This window comes from Lissotriton helveticus, chromosome 7 (genome assembly GCF_964261635.1).
Source record: "Lissotriton helveticus chromosome 7, aLisHel1.1, whole genome shotgun sequence".
NCBI classification, from domain to species: domain Eukaryota; kingdom Metazoa; phylum Chordata; class Amphibia; order Caudata; family Salamandridae; genus Lissotriton; species Lissotriton helveticus.
Genome location: NC_136068.1, coordinates 1,965,015,310 through 1,965,035,897, shown reverse-complemented (window position 1 = coordinate 1,965,035,897; position 20,588 = coordinate 1,965,015,310). Strand labels below are relative to the sequence as shown.

At 43.9% G+C, this 20,588-nt stretch overlaps 1 protein-coding gene across 3 annotated transcripts in view; it reads left to right on the top strand.

The window, feature by feature from the left end:
• The window catches only part of LOC144770987 (histamine N-methyltransferase A-like), a 333,433-nt gene extending 313,051 nt beyond the window's left edge, over positions 1 to 20,382 (top strand). For all 3 annotated transcript variants that reach the window (XM_078655856.1, XM_078655858.1, XM_078655857.1), the window contains one exon: positions 18,468 to 20,382. In XM_078655856.1, coding sequence (XP_078511982.1) covers positions 18,468 to 18,823 — 356 coding nt within the window. In that variant the 3' untranslated portion in view covers positions 18,824 to 20,382. The remainder of the gene's footprint in view (positions 1 to 18,467) is intronic.
• The last annotated feature ends 206 nt before the right edge of the window (positions 20,383 to 20,588 follow it).

Genomic DNA, 20,588 nt, shown 5'->3' with positions numbered 1-20,588 from the left:
GATGCTTTTCGTCAGTTAAGACAAGCTCTTTGTTCTGCACCAGTGTTAGGCACTCCAGATAACACGAAGGCTTTTACACTCTGTGTACATGAGAAAGATGGGTGTGCATTGTCGGTTTTAGTATAGCCACACGGTGACAAGCAGGGTCTCTGTGCATATTTTTCTGCAGTTCTTGATCGTGTTACATGTGCGTTGCCTGGATGCTTCTGTTCAGTTGCAGCAACAGCTGTGTCCATACGCCAGAGTGAAGGGAGAGTTTTGTCACATAAATTGTTGGTGCTAGTATCCCATGCGGAAGATGCCCTTCTGAATCAGACAAAAACGCAACACTTGAATAGTGCTCGCTTGACAGGATAGGAATTGACACTGTTGGCCCCTCACATTACACTGAAGAGATGTGTGACACTAAACCCAGCTACTTTGTTACCATATCCAGTGACTCAGCCTCAGTCACAGGAGGTTCATGATTGTATATTCCTTACTGAGGAACAAAGGGTTGCGTCGATTTGCAAGATACACCCCTTCCAGATGTAGGTGGGGAACTGTGGGTTGATGGGTCCTGTTTGAAGTTACCAGATGGCACGACTTCAGCTGCATATGCAATCACAACACTTGAGACAGTAGTGGACACAGCTCGTATACCACAGAAGTCGGCTCAAGCAGCTGAGCTAATAGCTTTGAAACAAGCATGTGAACTTAGCACTGATTTGTGTGTAAACATTTATACAGATAGCTGCTATGCTTTTGGAGTGGCCCATGATTTTGGCCTGCTCTGGAAGGAAAGAGGCTTTCTTATATCACATGGAATGCAGATAATGCACGGGGAATTGGTGCACAATCTTTTGACTGCACTGACATATGCGAAGAAAATAGCTATTGTTAAATGTAGCGCGCACAAGAAAGTGATTGATAAGACAGGACAAGGCAATGCCTTTGCAGACCAGGTAGCTTGTGAGACTGCGATGCAATGAAGTAATACAACTATGTACGTAGTGAAGTCACAAGCTGAGCATTGGCATGATGCTAGACAAGAAGTGCTAGACATACAGAGATCTGCCTCTGTGGAAGAGCTTGAGCAATGGACTAAAGAGAGAATGTTGTACGATGAGAGCTGTTGGCGCAATAAAGAGATGAATAAGTGGAAATTGCCTGCTGCTTATTTACAGCCTATTGTTCAAATGGCACATGGGCCGGCACATGTTGGAGCTATAGAGATAATGAAATTGCTTACGCAAGTTTGGGAGCATCCAGAGATTGCCAGTAGAGCTAAAAGGATAGTACAATCCTGTTTGATCTGTTGGCAGTACAATCCTGGAAAAGGGACACGAACTCCTACAGGAGGGTTTGCTACACCAAATGCACATTTCGAAATTTTGCAAATAGATTACATCCAACTTGAAAGTTGCAATAACTTGAAGAATGTTCTAGTGGTGGTATGTGCCTTCAGTAAATGGATAGAGGCTTACCCTACAAAGGAGAATACAGCTCTTACTACGGCAAAGGTGCTTTTAGAGGAGTTTTTCCCTAGATATGGTGTTTGTAAACTTTTGTGGACTGACAACGGACCTCATTTTATTGGGCAAGTTATTGAGCATGTCCTGAAAGGATTAGGGATCAAACAGAAATTCCATGCAGTCATCCACCCACAATCAGCAGGATTGGTGGTATAACGCTACTTTGAAGTTGAAATTGGCGAAAATACTGGGTTCCACGTCCCTGAAATGGCCTGATGCACTACCCTTGGCATTGTTGTCCATTAGATCGGTGCCACATTCACGATCTGGGCTTACACCATAGGAAGTGGTATTTGGGAGACCGTTGAACATTTGGGGAGTTCCTAAGCCACACCCCATACATGATGTACCTTGTGTTCTGATGAATGACTATTTAGCACAGTTAACCGACAGTTTGATCTCTATTCATCAACAGGTTTGAGAAGCTCTTCCTGACAGATCTGCTGGTGAGGCACATGAACTCCGGCCTGGTGACCAAGTGATGGTCAAGGCATTCGAGAGGTCAAACAGTTTGGAGCCGAGGTGGCGAGACCTCGCGGCCTCTCCGCTCTTCTTCGGCACAACTGCTGGTGGTCCAGAGGTTTCAGAGAGTTAGGATGGGCGGCCGCTCATTTAGTGTAGCAGCGGCTAAACTTTGGAACTCCCTGCCACTCTCTTTGAGAAGCCATAGGGATTACCTTCCGTTCAGGAAAGCGTTAAAAACGCATCTCTTTCCAAAAAATGTTTGAGCTGCGAAAAGTGATGTTGACCGAAGTTCAAGCGCCAGGATGCCCTTTGGGTGACAGGATCGCGCTTTATAAATATACAAAATAAATACATAAATAAATAAATAAGTGCTCCTAACCAAGAGGACAGCGGTTCAAGTGTGGAAAAGTAAATTTTGCCATGTTCTGTGTCCCTACGTGTTCCCCATCCTATGTTATATGTGCATGATTAATATGCATATGTATTCCCTTATGATCAATTAAAGACGCAATTACAGTTGTGTCCAACTCTAGTATGCCAGTTTCCAGTCTTCGTGAATACAACGAATATCAGGCCTATGTAAAGCTATGTTGCCACGTTTCACAGTGTGCACGTTAATTCAGTAAAAGTCCCCGTTTCTAGGCCTCAAAAGGGCCCGGACTCAGATTCAGCTCCTGTCTCCTGAACCCTCGCTGAGGAGCGATACAGCCCCCACCTGTATCCCTGACCCTTCACTTACTTCCTGCCTCACAGTGCCCGGCTCGGACTGGCTCTGCCTGCCAATCTGTCAAGAGTATGTTATGATTCTAGTTATCAGTCCAGCTCTCCTTCTCTGCATTCCTAAGCTTCTGAATCGCATCAATAGTTTCAGTCATCGTCTAGCCTTTACGTCTCCATGTAAGAGAAATACTGTATTAATGGTCATTTAATATTCCTCAACACGCACTTCATGTAGAATAATGCATGCACCAGTCTTAGAGTCTGTTAGCCTTTGCCCTGATAACTTTTGGATTCTATCAACATGTTCTCTAAACATCAGATACTAGATAGTGTTTAGGTACATGTCGCTCTGACTCTCCAGACTTTCGTCTCCTCTTCTAGCTCAGAAGTCATAGCCCCCAGCTTCTCCCTGGTAACACGTCATTGCCAGCTTGCGCGCACCACTAGGTCAGAGGTCCCGGCTCCTTAGGTAGCCCCCTCCATGTTTCCGCCCCATTTATGACATATTCTGTTACGTTTGCATCACATGTCTATGTATACGCCCTGTTCACGCCTCTTGTCACACCTACTTTCTGCCTTATCTTTCGCGACTGCTACAAACCCCGCCCACTGCTACGCCTACTGTATGTACTGCAATGCAATTGTTTTAGTATATATATGTTGTACATTGTTATTAAAGTTAGCTGTTGTCCCGATCCTGCCCCCCGGCAGCTGCCATCCTATTCCCGTGCAGGTTGTCCTGTTGCTGTCCTTTATGCCTGATTAAAACCTGCAAACTCAAGATACCTCGAATCTTGACTCTTATTTATTGAGCTATCTGTTATTTATGTATCCAGTCAAAAATAGTACAGGTATTTAATTATTTATTTACCACATAATGGCGCCCGAATAGGGACTTGCCCTTTCCCCACGCGCCGGAGAAGCCACGCAAGCCCCCTGACCCTCTGCAGTCGTGACGGAACCATACCCGCCACTTGCAGATATTTCTGCTTCAAGTATCCCTCAGGCCCACGGAGGAGACGGAGGTTGCGGTCCAGCATCCAGACGAGGCGGTGGAGGAACGCGGCGAGTCCCGACCAGAGCCCAAGCCGAGAGTCCAAGGTCCGAGGTATCCGGAGGCCCACCCGTAACTGAAGTCCGAAGTTCGTCCGTCCGTCGTCGTAGCAGTCCAGTCCAGTCCGAGGCCTTCCGTTCTTGCTGCCCGGTGAGTACCGTTGCTGGGGTAGTATCTAGACAGGGTCAATTAATTTGTCTCTGGTCCGTGGGTTTGGGTACACAGATCCAACACGAAGTGTCCACCTAGGTGGATGCGGGTCCTGACGTGTCTCTTTATGAGACCGGTAAGTTTCGTACTGTTTTAGCAGTGCATCTAGTCATTCTAGTTTCTGTTCTAGTCAGTTCTGTTCTCGAGAAAATTCATGTGTTCTGTTCTCAGTATTTCAGGTAGTATCTTGTCCGAACTATTTATTTCAAATGTCATTTCAATGTGTTTTCAATGTCGTGGTATGAATGTGTTGTTTTTCAGTAATCATCGTGTTTATTGTGTATTGTATTGTGTCTAGACTCTAGTTCAGCCATGCCTCTGTTCTCCAAGTTACGTCAGTTAAGAACTAGAAAATGTCTGCTCGAGGAAGCAGTTCCTGTCCCGCCTAGGGACAGTCCAGGTCATTTTATGTATCACAAGCATGGCATAAGTGCCATATTATATCTAGATTTATGGGTCGAGTACACCAAGGAATTAGAAGAGAAATACAGATGGCCTGTATCAGGCACATGGGATGCCGAGTGCATCATGCGAGTAGAAGAAGCATTATGGAAAAAGAAAGCCAGACAGTCACAGAAAGATGCCATCGAGTTATGGCGCAAAGAATCTCATAAAAGAACAGAAAAAGAAATCAGAAAGTCAGAATTAAGTAGAGAATCCACAGAAAGAGCCCAAGAAAGGGAATTAATCGAAGTAGGTGAACGAGTTAAAACCGAACAGTCAGACAGACAGAGGAATGCCCTCTCCTTGCCGAGGGCTTGCCAAAAGCAACGCCGGAAGCATCTAGTAATTTTCCGCCACCATTAGTTCCGACCAAGCTACGTCACAAACCGACCGCAGCTGATATTTTTCTCTCGTCCTACTTGGACGACACAGTCCCAGAATATGCAAATCCTGTTCCGCCAGCTCCTGCAAATAATGTAATTTCTGCTCCTCCAGCCACCGGGGCACCTGTTACGGTACCCCCGGTCCAGTCTACATTACAAGTACCTGCTACATCGGTCACTCTGCCAGCACGAAGAGTATCAGTCGATGATTCCAGTTTAGGGGCCGAGGGAGGAGGTCCCCCGGGAACCCCGCCGCCACACAAACGTGTAATATTAGCCGAGTTACATGAACGTGCGTTACAGCGTAAGCCCAAACATCAGTCCGTTGCAGATATCAGGCGAGCTCTCACCGAATGCCGTTATGATCCGGTCCCAGGCGATGATAGTATGGTTATATATTCATTGCGTGTAAGACGGGTGACCGAGTATTTGGACTAACCCGGGGCGTAGTTCGCGTAGCCGCACTCCGCGACGCTACGCGAAGATGCACTTGCACTCCGTGAGCTACACGTAGCTCCGCGGACATGCGTAGTAGCTTGCTAGACCCGTTCGCGCGCCGTTTTTCGTCTTCGGGAGCGCGGTGCGCGTGTTCGGGGCGCTGCCTGCATGCTAGAGATAGCTAGCGCGCTAAGTTACTCAAGAGGTTTGTCCCGCCCGCTTGCGTTCCCTTATTTCCAAAGTGCGTGATCGCGTCAAATATCGCGCGAACTTACCCCCGGCGCACGCGATAATGTTATTCAGCGCGCGAGAACTACGCTACGCACCGGATCGCGGAGTAATCGACAGCTTCGCGTTCTCCGTAGAACGCGGAGTTGCCAAAACTCCGCAAGCTCCGCGAACGGAGCGTAGTTCTTCGCCCAGGGTTAATTTGGACACCCTACCGAATATGAAAGAAGATCTAGACAGAATATATCGTTTCATTCGTACAGGAACAGATACAGAAAGTATTGGCGAAGTTATGTCTTTAAGGAAAGCTGAGATTCAGCTCATGCTATTAAAGTTTCTAATTAATTGTTTAATAAGGGAACAAGATTATCCGACTAAAGATCCGACCGAATCGAGAGCTCTGACGAAATGGAGTGATCATATAGCCGAGGGAAGACACAAGACACTCAGTAGTATAGAGAGTATGTACAAGAAAATTCGGAAGGAAATAATAAGGTTGCACGAGAAACGCAAAGAAGCACAAGTAAGCGAGAAAGAAAATGACTCTTCCACTGAAGAGGTAGATGACGAGAATCCCACTAGAATTGCGTATGTAGGTAGAACTAGACCTTCCGACCGACATTCACGTCTAGATTACAAGAAAACTGTTCCTTCTCCAGCACCAGAACAAGGTTCTCTAGAGCAAGTATTTCAAGCTACCGATCACATTCTGAAATCACGAATCGGTTATAGTGAACTGAGTACCATGCATGAACAAGAACAAGCCCGATCAGCAGTCCGATGGGCTACTGATTCTACCACTTTTCCAGACGAAATAGTGGCACAAATGTTTCTGAAGCTGCCCCCAGCCGAGCAGCGACTGGTGGGTATGTATATGATCCAGCACCTCATTACACTGTATGAGGGTCAGCACTCCGATCCAGGTCCGTTACATGATGTTCTGAACGAGTTACTACAGTATAGATGGAAAGGTCTAGGTACCGATTTAATTAGTGTCATTCTAGAACAGCGCCACAAATATAGAACGTTCCTGAACCCGCATTTTGTTCACGTCTCACCCCCAGAAAGTAAACCGTTTTACATAGATAGACAGCATCCGTTACGAGAAGTACACCCAGTTAGGACACAGGGTGGTGAAATGCAACGAGTATTTTTTTACACCCCGATTACAAAGATGGAACTCTTAGAGATGAAGAAGTTAATTCCCTGTCACGATAAAGATCCAGCAGGGTTCCATAGAGAATTAAAAGACATGCTCCGTATGGGAGAATACACGTATCCAGATATCATTAAAATGTTAAAGGTTCTGTTGCCTGCGGGCATATATGAAAAGCTCAAGGAAAAAGAATGGGAGGTGGGAGAGAAAAAGATAGATTGGGCAGCTCTAGAAGCTGAAGATAATATACGTGTACCAGGTACCGGTCTAGGAGACAAATGTAAAGAATTACCCGAACTGTTAATACAAGTTTTGCCAAGATTACTAGCCACGAAAAAGGAAGACTAGGATGCAATCTCAGCCTGTAAACAGAAACCAGACGAAGATACTAGTGATTTTTATTCTAGATTTGAGAAGTGTTTCAGTATCAACAGTGGTCTGAAGACGAGTAGTGAGTCATACCCTCATCTTTTTGTTACTAAACTAGTCGAGAATTCAAGTCCACAAGTTAAAAATCGAGTTCTGAAAGTCGAAAGTACATGGCAAGCTAATACTCCGTCCCAAATGCTTCAGATGCTTCAGTATCACCAGAATAGAATCAGAGAAGAGCAAGATCACGAAAGGAAACGTATGAAAGACACGAAAATGAAAGTATTAGTTGCACAATCTGTTCCTCAAGACAGTCAGAAGAGGGGTACGAATCAAGCCAGTCATCCTGCAGTTCCTGTTAAAGGGACCTGCAATTATTGTAAACAGCCAGGTCATTTTATAAACGAGTGTGCAGTTCTGAAACACAACATAGCTACCGGTAAAACTAAAGAAAGACCACGTCCGCCTAGACAAGAACAAGTTTCACAGACTTCTCAGTCACCACAGAATGCACCACAGACAGTTACAGTACCGCAGCCTATAGCTGCAACACAGCATGTTACACAGCAGATGTACCAGTATGCACAGTCCGAGTATCCAGAGTACCAGCAGTATTCATGAAACAGCCTAGAGAGGGAGGTAGGCTTGCCTCATCGAGATACCTGTAGATCAAGAGGGTCCCTATGTTCACAGTCAAGTATTAGGGAAAGACAGAAAGTTTCTGATTGATACAGGGGCAAGTAGGACTACTATAAGTCATGACGAGGTTCCAGGGGCTCCGCTCTCAGGCTCTAGAAATGTTTCCCTTGGATTTTCAGGAAAGCCTATTGTAAACGAGATTTCTAAACCAGTTACTCTAGAAGTAGGTCCATTGTCCCGTACTACTTATCTGTTACTTACGAAATCATGTCCAGAAAATTTATTAGGCGTTAAGACACTAAAAGAATTAGGTGCAGTTATTTGCTGCTCCCCAGAAGGAATACGTTTGTTTTTACGTGACTTTAAGGGTCACTATGTATTACGTGATTTTGATCCAAGATTGTTAAATGTTCCGCAGCATCTATGGGCACAAGGTCCAACTGATGTTGGTTTTATGCAAATCACACCCCATCGTGTGACTCTCAAACCAGGTGTAGTGTTACCACGAATCAGACAGTACAGATTGCCACCTGAGGCTGTAGCAGCCTTATCCAAAATTATTAACGAGCTCATCACTCAAGGAGTGGTTGTAGAAACTGACTCCAATGTATGTAATTCTCCTATCATTCCAGTCATGAAACGTACTGATCCAAATGCACCTCCAGTATATCGATTAGTGATTGACCTTCGAGAACTTAATAAATGTATCATTCCTCAGTACCCAGTTGTCCCAGATATTTCTTCCCTATTGACAGCCATTGATTCTGAAGCCACATTTTTCACAGTAATAGACCTCAAGAATGCATTTTTCAGTGTCCCCATTCATCCAGACAGCCAGTTCCTTTTCGGATTCTGTTTAAATGGAAGGAGCTATAAATTCACACGAGCTCCTCAAGGTTTCACAGAAAGTCCTAGTATTTATAGTCAAGCACTTAAAAGACAACTAGACAATATTCACATGCCAACTGACACTGCCCTGCTCCAGTATGTCGATGATCTATTGATCACAGCCCGTTCTGAACGTAACTGCGAGCGTGCGTCACTTACAGTTCTGTATTTCCTAGCCGAGATGGGGCACAAGGTGTCCCCTTCGAAGCTCCAATTCTGTGTCCAGCAAGTGGTCTACTTAGGACACTTACTGTCCAAGAGGGGTAGGCAGTTGACACCTGACCGTATCCAGTTAATAGCACATCTTCCACAGCCCAAGACTCAGAAGGAGGTACGAGCTTTTATCGGCCTCACTTCTTACTGCAGACAATGGATTCCTCAGTATGCTTTTCTAGCCAAGCCACTGATACAGTTAACGACACAGGAGGCAGCCGTATCGACTGTCCTCCCTTGGACATCCGAACATACACTCGTTTTCAATGAGTTAAAGAAAGCTTTATGCCAAGCTCCTGTTTTAGCAACACCGAACTACAGTAAGCCTTTTACACTTTTTGTTACAGAACGTGATGGTACTGCATTATCTGTTCTCACACAAGATCAAGCAGGACAATACAAGCCCTGTGCTTATTTTTCTAGCACATTAGATCCAGTAGCCCAGGCTCTGCCTGCGTGCCTCAAGTCAGTTGCAGCCACAGCTCTAGCCATCAGACAAAGTGATTCCACAGTGTTAGGACATTCCCTGACAGTACAAGTTCCACACTCCGTGGAAGTTCTTTTAAATCGAACCCAGACTCAGCACTTGACAATTGCACGTTTAACAGGTTATGAACTGACATTATTTCAGCCACACATAGAAATCAGACGCTGCAACATTTTAAATCCAGCTACACTGTTACCGTCAGTTACTTCAAATCCTGCCACACATGACTGTGTGGAAGTAGTTAACACTATGACAAAGCCAAGACAAGACCTGACAGATATTGCATTACCTGATCCCGCCCTGACACTTTATGTGGAATGTTCATGTATGAGAACAAGTACAGGAGAACTAGTAGCCGCGTATGCAGTGACTACTGAGACCGAAGTTTTAGAAACACACCGTATTGATACCCTGTCTGCTCAAGCAGCAGAGCTAGTTGCTCTGACCCAAGCCTGCATACGTGCCAAGAACCTGAAAGTTAACATATATACAGATTCACGTTATGCATTCGGAGTCGTCCACGACTTCGGAGTACTCTGGCAGGAGAGAGGTTTCATGACTTCTCATGGAACCAAGATTCAGAATGGTCTCCTCATTCAAGCTCTGTTAGATGCAATACATAAACCGACAGCTATTGCCATCATGAAGTGCAAAGCACATACGAAAGTTACTGACATCATTTCCCAAGGTAACGATCTAGCAGATCGAACAGCCAAGCTCACAGCTCAGACTCCAGACATTCCAGTTAACAAGACACTGACACTCATTCCAGATCAGACTACTTGTATGACAGTTAAGGACCCTACACAAGATGTCATAGACATACAGTCACATGCTACTCCCGACGAAATCAAGAAATGGTCCGAACAAGGAGGGGTCCAGACAGATCAAGGATGGTTGACGAAGGGAAAAGCCACATGGTTCCTCCCCGACTCAATGGTTCAAGTCATTATTAATACTGCACATAGTCCAGCACACTTGGGAGAAAAAGCCATGCTAGACAGCATCCAGAACATTTGGTTTAACAAGCATTTACGAGCTGCAGCCAAGCAGAAAGTACGTACCTGTATGATCTGTTGTCAGTTCAATCCAGGTAAAAGCGTCCCGGTGGAACAAGGGGGATTCCAACCTCCTGACCACCCTTTTGAAGTCCTCCAGATGGATTATATTCAGATGGAGCGATGTCGAGGTTTCAAGTATGTCCTCGTAGTTGTATGCGCTTTGTCCAGGTGGACAGAAGCATATCCAGTTCCAGATTACACAGCCGCGACCACTGCCAGGCAGTTGGTTCGTGAGTATTTTCCCCGCTACGGATTACCTAGGGTCGTGTATTCAGATAACGGCCAGCCATTCTCATCCGAGCTAATGAAACAAGTTTCCCTTCTGTTAGGGGACCAGTGGAAGTTCCATTGTGTACGCCATCCTGAAGCAGCCGGTCTTGTAGAGAGACATAACCAGACTTTGAAAATCCGCCTTGCTAAAGTATGCGCAGAGAAAGGTGTAGATTGGTTTATAGCCCTGCCAATTGCTCTGTTTTACATGCGAATGGTCGCACACTCCAGATCAGGTCTGTCCCCGTATGAGGTCGTATTCGGCCGTCCTCCAAACATGTGGGGTACACCTAGACCCCGAAAGATTACCGATGTTTCCAGTAATATGCTGACAGATTACCTAGCTTCCTTGATGTCTGCCCTACACTCTTGTCGTTCACAGGTTGCCGCTGCATTTCCAGACAACACTGAGGTGAAACCGCATGAGATCGTTCCAGGTGACATGGTACTGGTGCGAAATTTCGATCGTTCAAGTTCGCTGGAGCCCCGTTGGAAGGAACCCCGCCTCGTCCTCCTTACCACCTGGACAGCAGTGAAAGTCGAGAATCGCAAGGGCTGGCTCCACTCCAGCCATGTGAAGAAGTTTCACGGACTTAAGCCAAAGACATTTTTTAAAGACTGCCCTATTCTCAAGGACTGCCCCGCTACAGACTCAGAATCAAAACTTCCCCTGTTAGAGAAAACTCCGCAGCAGGAGTATAAAACAAAGTTGCGGTCTAGTAAGTCAGACAGTTTAATTGTTTAAGTCCCTCTCGGGTGAAGCGGTTAGACAGGTTCCTGACATGTATGAGATAGACCCACACAGTGAGAGAGTTAGTCAAAACTCTAAAAGATGTATTATTGTTCTATTTTTCTTATTATTTTTGAGTCTTATGGTTACCTGCATAAGTTATGCTTTACATTTATGTTTTCCTATTTCACATGTACATATGTTTCCTAATGCTACAGTAGAGCACACGTTTAGTGATCTGCCTCCTCACGAGTTATCCTATCGTCTTGCTATGCGTAACAATACATTTATTAGAATGTTACACTATTCACACCAGACCAGCAATGCCACTAATTGTTGGGTGTGTGGTCGACTCCCCCCTTTCCAGACACCGAAGGGAGTTCTGCCACTCTTTCCTTATCCGTTTTCACATAATGGTTCGTGTGGAGCATGGTCCACGTTAACGTCATCCTCAACTGATATGTCCCTTCTGAATAGAACATGTTTCCCTGACAAGCAAGGTCTCACCCACAAAACAGGGTTAGATCTAGAAAATGAAGTATATGATTTAGGTAATTATTCCTCGAATTTCATGGTCTTGAATGTTCAGTCCGATACTACTCCAGATCTGCCTGCTATTTCAGTACTACCAGTCAAAGGCGAATTATGTGTCAGAAAGAATGGTTCCGCACATGTAGGACATAGTGATTGTACTACTATTGTCGAGTATAGTGACAGTGGGAAATCTATTTTCAAAGCCTTACGTCATTCTTATTTTGTTTGTGGTCAGACCGCATATATACGCCTGCCCCTCGATTGGGATGGTACATGTTACATTGCCTTCCTACTGCCACCAATTTTTCTAGCCCCATCTGATTATCACAGAAATACACATCTAGTACACGTTAGACATAGAAGGGAGATTGAGTCCCCAATTGTCGATCAAACTGAAACTGCTCTAGAACAATATCAAGACTTCAATAAAGGTTTCTTTTTCTTTATAGGTCCTGTCCAGAATAGTAAGTTAATACGTAGATTAACCAGAACCCTTGAAGCAGTAGTGAATGAAACTACTTCCGCTCTAGGTAACTTAACCGAAGAACAATCTGCTATGAGATTTGTCGTGCTCCAAAATCGTCTTGTTCTTGACGCCATACTGGCCGATAGAGGAGGAGCTTGTAGAGTCATCGGATCTAGTTGCTGCATTTTCATTCCTAATAACGCGCCGTCTGTTTATTCAGCTATAACCAGACTTCATAAAATTGCCCATCAGTTACACCAAGATCCAGGCACCTGGACATGGTCCGGTTGGCTCTGGAGTATTATATCTGCCTGGGGATGGAAAGTATTGTCATTCCTGGGCATAGCAGTAATGATCATATTCAGTTGCTGCCTCTGTTTACAATGTGGCCCTGCGATTTGCGGCATTTGTGCTACATCCTGTATTCCTAGTCCTAAGTCCCGTTCCAAGACAATTCGAGACGAGCAGATGATACTGTATGAAATGATAGATGGTATCATGAATATTGATGTTTCCTGATGGAAACGTAGTGACAAGGAGGGAATGTGGAAAAGTAAATTTTGCCATGTTCTATGTCCCTACGTGTTCCACATCCTATGTTATATGTGCATGATTAATATGCATATGTATTCCCCTATGATCGATTAAAGACGCAATTACAGTTGTGTCCAACTCTAGTATGCCAGTTTCCAGTTCTCGTGAAAGCAACGAGTATTAGGCCTATGTTGCCACGTTTTACAGTGTGCACGTTAATTCATTGAATTGTCCCCGTTTCTAGGCCTCAAAAGGGCCCGGACACCAGATTCAGCTCCAGTCTCCTGAACCTCGCTCCGAGGAGCGGTACAGCCCCCACCTGCATCCCTGACCCTTCACTCACTTCCTGCCTCGCAGTGCCCGGCTCGGCCTGGCTCTGCCTGCCTGTCTGCCAAGAGTATGTTTTGCTTCTAGTTATCAGTCCAGCTCCTCGTCTTTGCATTCCTAAGCTACTGAATCGCATCAACAGTTCCAGCTATGGTCTAGCCTTTCGGTCTCCATGTAAGAGAAATACTGTATTAATATTCATAGAATATTCCTAGCACACGCATTACACGAAGAATATATGCATGCACCAGTCTTAGAGTCAAGTAGCCTTTCCCCTCCTGACTTTTAGTTTCTATCAACATGTTCTCTAAACACCAGATACCAGATATGATATAGGCACATGTCATCCTGACACCGCAGACTTTAGTCTCCTCTTCTAGCGCAGAAGTCATAGCCCCCAGTTCTCCTTAGTCACACGTCATTGTCCGTTTGCGCGCACCACTAGGTTAAAGGTCCCAGCTGCTCGAGTAGCCCCCTCCATGTTACCGCCCCATTCATGACACTTCTGTGACGTTCACATCACATGTCTATGTATACGCCCTGTACACGCCTCTTGTTACACCTACTTTGTTCTTATCTTTCGCGACTGCTACAAGTTACGCCTACTGCTACGCCTACTGTATTGAATGTAATGTAATTGTTTTGGTATATATACTAATGTATTGTTACTGAAAGTTGCCAGTCCAGTCGTTCAGCTGTCAGCCATTCCCTGCCCCCGGCAGCTGCCATCCAGTCCATCCATTTCAGGCTGTCCCGTTCCTGTCCCTTTCCCTTATGCCTGATTAAAGCCTGAAGACTCAAGATACCTCGAATCCTGACTCTTATTTATTGAGCTATCTGTTTGTAGAGTATCCTGAAAAATAGTACCGGTAATTAATTATTTACCACATAGTGTTGAGTGGGATTAGATATTTTGAAATCAATTTCATATAGACTGGACCCTTGACATTCTTAACGAGTTGCACACACGTCCACGTTGAATATTGCCTCTACGGAATGAGGCCCTGTCACACCCCCCCCCCTTATCAGGTGACCTTTCCCCCAATCTATGCCAAGAATCTTAAAATCTATATTTTTTAAAGAATTGTAGAAAAATAGTTCATTTTCAAGGCAACTGTTTACCTGTGTTGGGGGTTCATCTTGTAGATGTATACAAGGGTGTTGTTAGAAGCATCATTTGCTAAGTATTTACTATCTTTATAAAAGTTTACAATATGTTCATACAGCCATTTTTAAGGACAGGCATGGATGCAGTAAATGCAAGTGAACATTTGCTTTGTTGTGTGGATGGGTCAAGGAGTGAAGGGTGAAGTGTTCATGATGGCGGTGGTTATTGTCCATGCAGACCTGCATGAGGGATTGCCTTTGTTCCAGCTATGCGGTTTTGAGCCCCTATTTATGTTGTTGTAGTGTGGGTGAGTTCGTAGGGAGTGCACGTGGAATGTTGGTGGGATTTGAGGTTGTTGTAAGGTTGGGTGGGCCATGCATGTTGGAGTGGTGCCCATTACTTGGCCTTGCAGCTTGACACAGGCACATATGCAATTTAGCCTGTATGATTTTCACATTCACCTTGAATCCCCCTTCCACAACACACTTGGCTGTTTCAAGTGGAATTTAATCATGTATTGGAGACATTTCTTAATGTTCTGCAAGACATAGTCTGTGCATTAACCTTCAGACCTCCGCCTGGTGTGTTTTCACATAGCTCAGATATTTTGACAAATATTGCCCACACATAGGATTGTTGTTAGAAAATAACTGAATCCTTCCAGAGGGCCAATGCTAGCCTTCCTCACATGCATGGCCGCCTGACAATGCCAGCTGGTTCTCCACTATGTAGAATGTTGACATCCGAGACGCTGTGGGATAGAGTTTGATTAATGTGAAAGAAGCACTTCCAGCCAGAGTATTTTTCATTTGTAGAAGACTAAGAGGAGAAAGGTTTCTCCTGCAGGGGAGGGAGGTCAAAGGGAGTCAGATGAGGTACCTGTAGGTTGTGAGCTGGGTGTAGGAGAGTCCTTCATAGCCAGGACAAGCATCCATAGCATTGTAGCTGTTTCCTGGGGACTTACAATCTGTAAGAGTTCCCTACGAGGGAGACTGCAGGCCATTTTAGAGGTCATTTTTGAATTGGGCTCCTGGATAGGACCATCAATCTTCTCCTCCTCCTCTTCAGGCGTGGAGCTGCCTACAATTCAACTTGTAAGACAATAGGGCTTTCTCCCCTGAAGTGCATCCACCCTCTTCTGGGTTGATCTCCAGGCTCTTGATTCCCAGAAGAGAAAAGACAATGATAATCTAGGTAGTGAGTTTGGCATTACAGATTGTGTATATGTCTAAAACAGAGGTATTTTGGGGTATGTAAAAGCAAGAGATAGCACTCTAGCATAAATATTCGAAATCCTAAAAGATATACATTGTTAATTGTAGGATAATGTATAGCAATACAAATGGGATAAATGGAGCCTTACTCCCTCCAACCACAGAAGTTTTCTTTGTGGGCAGACACCTAAGTACCAGCTGCTGAACCTAGGTCTTCCAAGAAGGTGGTGGACATATCTGCAGAGAACCATCAACTGGTGAGAAAAATTAAGATACATGTCACAGTTATGACAGTGGACTGAATTTGACTTTGACCGGTGAAATAAATAGTATCAAGGATGAAAAAAAGGTGCATCCATATAAAAATGTCCATCGCCATGTAGAGAAATAGATCAGTGGACTGATATTAGGAAATAGAAATGGTGAGAACATGCTATAAATATATGTGGATAATAGTGCATGTAATGGATTAGAGTGAACACGAGGATCCTTGGTATCACTGAAGATGGGGAAGGAGACATGTTTAGATTGGAAAATACCCCCGCATAATGAATATAAGTATACTTTAACATAATATTAATAATTAGTTCATAAACAAGAGTAAAAGGGTATGAGCACGCCCGGGATTACTGTTAATAAAATAATGTTGTAAATTGTAATCTGTAGGTTTAGACCGAGATGTTGAGAGAGACTGTTGAGCGCTGTGATAAATAAAATCCATCACCCAACAGTTATATGGTATGGTCACTCGGGTGCTAATAGTGGGTGATAAGAGACATGCACTTACCAATGGGGCTGCACAATCAAATGATGGTTTAAGTGGCATAAGAACATAGATCCGCCATGAGGTTCTCTCATTGGATAAATAGCCTGACCCATGCTGAACATGGGGGTTAAATTATAGTTGTGGCACTAATCCGAATAGAAATGTGGGTATGCAACTTCAAGGTGATCCTAGTGAACACTGACCAGGCTCTGCGATTGAAGCATATGCGTTGGTTGGGGCAGGTGGCAGATTATCTGGTAACACAGGTCCTCCAAATTAGAAAGTGACTTGATATGGAGGAGCACTTTTAAGGTCTATGAAACTGCAACATAAGTATGCCTTTGTGTAGTTTGTCTTAAAATATATAAAACAACGTGAACTAGTATCAGTATTGTGGTATCAGGAAGACATCCAGTTCTGCAGAGAGTGTTAATGTAATTAATACCCATACAGCGTGCCTGTGTGGGTGACCGGGATGAACTGAAACGTGGCCTATTTGTCACCCTGCTACCCTTGAGGCTAAATCTGTACCAGATGTTACTTCCTATGTGTTGATATAGGGACTGTATAAATGAAAGTTAAAGTATCAACATACAGTCTAAAGGGGAGGATAAACCTAAGTGTGAATGAGCTGTGTCAGATGAGTGCTAGATTGTGACATTGGTGGTGAGTTGTAATTTAGTGAAAAGGTAGTGGGGATTAGGGTATTTCCCTGGTTTATTTTGAAATTCCCAGGTGCAGACAGGCCACACTCAGCTCAGAGTGCAAGGTGGTAAGAATACATTAATCAAAGGGTGTGCAAAGAATCCAGAATCCTAGTCTGACTATGCCACCTGCACCCCGTAAAACTTCTACCACAATCACCTATAATCTTACCATTTTATTGAGGGGTGGGTCCCCTATAATGCATACCTCTAACCCCAATACCTTGATAGAGTTTGTCAACTCCTGCCACATGGCCTCTTTCTCTGCTTCAATAAGTATATTTGGAGGCAGACTATGGGCCATATTACCAAGGTGAAGCATCGCCGCTTTTTCAGCGAATTGTGCCGAGAAAGCGGCGATACTTCTAGCGCCCTATTAACAAGGGCATGCTAACGCCTGCCTCAAGCCCACAATGACATGCAATGACATGCAAAGTGGGCGTTCCCACGTCCAACCATGTATAAAATGTGGTTGGAGGTGGTATCTCCCACGCTATTACCAAGGCAGGCGTTGGGAGATGGAGACCTGCGATAAACTTGTTTATCGCAGGTCTCCCAACGCCTGCTCTGATCAGGTGTTAGGCATTGGGGCATGGATCATAAAGTTGAATCCACCCCTTCATATTATCAAGGCACACATTAGTGCGTGACAACAACGCTTGTTTTCACGTGCTAATGTTCCCTATCGCCGGATTTAATATCGCCTACGTGTTGCGCGTTGATAATGACGAGCTAACACGGCGATAAAATCCGGCGATAGCTGGCGATAGGGAAATGTGCGATGTGCGTTTTTTAACGCACATCTTGGTAATATGGCCCTATGTATTTTATTTTATTGATCACCAGTAAAGATAGCTACAAGGCCTGCCACCTCGTAAGTAAATTTCAAATTCCTCTTTAGTGGAATAGGTTGCATGAAGGAGGCTATAACAGTGAGCAAGGTAAATCAGTCTAACGGGAAGACCTCATGGATGTGCCTCCAGGGTTACTGTTTGTCAGGTTTGTATGACTTTGATCAGGAGAATGCTGTTTTACCTTGTACGTTTTACAGAGCATCGATAGAGATCCCCTCCTCTGCTATAGAGTTCTCCATCTATTTTTTTTTATTTATAGAATGTGGTTGTAACGTTACTAGTAGTAACTATATAGTCATAATTTCAGTCATGCATTTCCACTTTTTTAGGTAAAAGGGTGTAGACCCATAAACTCTACAGCTCAGTGGATCGGTGTTAAAATTATCGCCATTTTATCGGCCGGAAATTGCCGATAAAACAGCGGTAATGGGCTTGATAATACGTCCTTGTTAATTCCCATAGAAGCGTATGTTCTGGTGTTAACATGGGCTTCTATGGGAATTGACAAGGGCGTATTATGAAGCCCATTATCGCCGTTTTATCGTCAGTTTCCTGCTTTAGGTCCACAGTACTCCTGAAACTATCCATGTCATTGAATACATAATAGGTCTACTAATGCCAAACACTCCTTGATCCTGAATGACTATATACAAACTCTTACTGATTGACTGTGTATGATATTTTTTCACAGGAAGCAGTGGATGCAACACTCTGTGGAAAAAGCATCGCCAACACTTGGCCGTTTGCGGCATGCGTTTGCTCATCACTTCGTGGGACATAAAGAATCACCTGGATACACAAGGGGTTAAATATGAGCACTTTGATCTACCCTCTGACAGGGACATCTCAGAATGCTTCATCCAAGGGAACAGGAACGGCGAGCTTCTGATGGACTTTTTGACAGAGACGGATCAATTTTGTAAAACAGCCCCACCTGAGCTTGTAGCTGAAATACTGAATGATCTAAAGTCACCAGGATGTAGTCACAAGAAAGATGGGAAGGTTTTATTCAATAACAACCTTGCTGCTATTGTGATTGAGCCATAAGAACAAAACACATGCCATAGAGATCCGCATTGCTTTTTCATGATGCATTTCTAGTACAATTGACAAACATGCTAATTCTACAAGTCAGTGAGCCGATGGAAAATAAACCATTGCAAAGATAACCTTTCTTTTTCAATAAAGGTAAATGATATTGGTTGCTTCTGCTAAAATGCTGGAATGCATTTTTTATAATTTCAAATATCAAATTACTTTGGAGCTCTTTCTAAACCCCTAGCAAATCCCAATGTGTCCATAAATAAGAGTCGGGATTAAACCAGGCATGCTCTTTCAACACCCTGGGAGTTTTGTGAGCACAAATTGAGAAAGGAAAATTTTGGCTCAAATGCTACACATTTCAATTTTGTGAACCCAGAAACTTGTGAAAAAGTGCCCTGTTAATGTGCTATTCCTCCTTCCGAAGAGCAAACCTTGGAATGTTGTAGTCATTATCCGCTCCTAGAAACGCACCCCATGCCATCATCAATGATGGTTGCAATATTACTGCTCCAAGGCCAATGTGCTAAGGATCTTCTGGTTGCAAGAGTCTAATTCACCAAATTGGGCATTTGGTAACTGCCAAATGGCCTTATGGTGTGTATCAAACCCAGGGCCATATGTATCAACACATTTCCCCATAGACACAGAATGGGCAAAACCCTTTGATACATCTGGTCCTAAGATTCCTTTTTGGCAAACTGTTACCCAATTACTGTTTGGGTTTGCAACTGCCGAATAAATCAACATTTGGAAGGCGCATGTTTCGGGTCTACCTTGAAAATAGCGATTCGGAATGGGAAGTATTTAGGGCGTTGTGACTGAAATTCTGGGCGCAAAATATTCATATTTTACTGCCTACTGAAGGATAGAAGCAGCCGATTTGCAAACAGGAACGGATGCCCATAAGACCGCTTTCCCTTTGCGAATGTTTAAATAAGAAATTTAGGAGTAGAGGGGCCACTAGTTACTCATTAAAAATGTTTGTGCATGTTTCCATGTTTTTATTCATTCCATTTTACTTTTGGGGAAATTAATTAAATTTTAAAAATTGCTTAATTGAAAAGCAATCAGAGACATGGTGATCTAATGACCCAAGCAGGCCACCATCCCTGTGATTGATAACAGATGTGGTAGGTAGCAATTTTTGATAAACCTGATGCATTTGATTAAGGTAGGTCTGATTGTGACGCACTCCGAATGGTAATTTTGCAAATCAACCTATTATTAAATAGGTGGATGTTTAAAATCATAATCAATCTGGTAAAAGTTGGTGTGTAATATTTAGTGACTTTCAATGAACTCATTCTTAGTACATTTGGCCCCACATTTGCAGAGAACGAGGAAAAATTCCTTTAAAGAACAGAACATGTTTCTACCTATCTTTGTCTTTTCGAACAAGTGACTCATTAACAATATTGAATACCCTTTAATGCCATGCATAACTGACAAATAAACAAATGTATTGTTTTGAAAATATCCTTCATTCTGTGCCGTTGTTTCTAGTATAAAGGAGAACAAACTAAACAACTGAATTGAACCATAAAATATGTTCTGCAAATTCATCACTTGTGTTTATTGTTCATGCTTGAATTCAATCAATCAATCATAACATTTGTATAGCGCGCTACTCACCCAGAGGGTCTCAAGGCGCTTGGGGGCGAGGGGGTCCGCTACTGCTCGAACAGCCAGGTCTTGAGTTGCTTCCTGAAGGAGAGGTGGTCTTGGGTCAGACGGAGGTGGATGGGGAGGGAGTTCCAAGTCTTGGCCG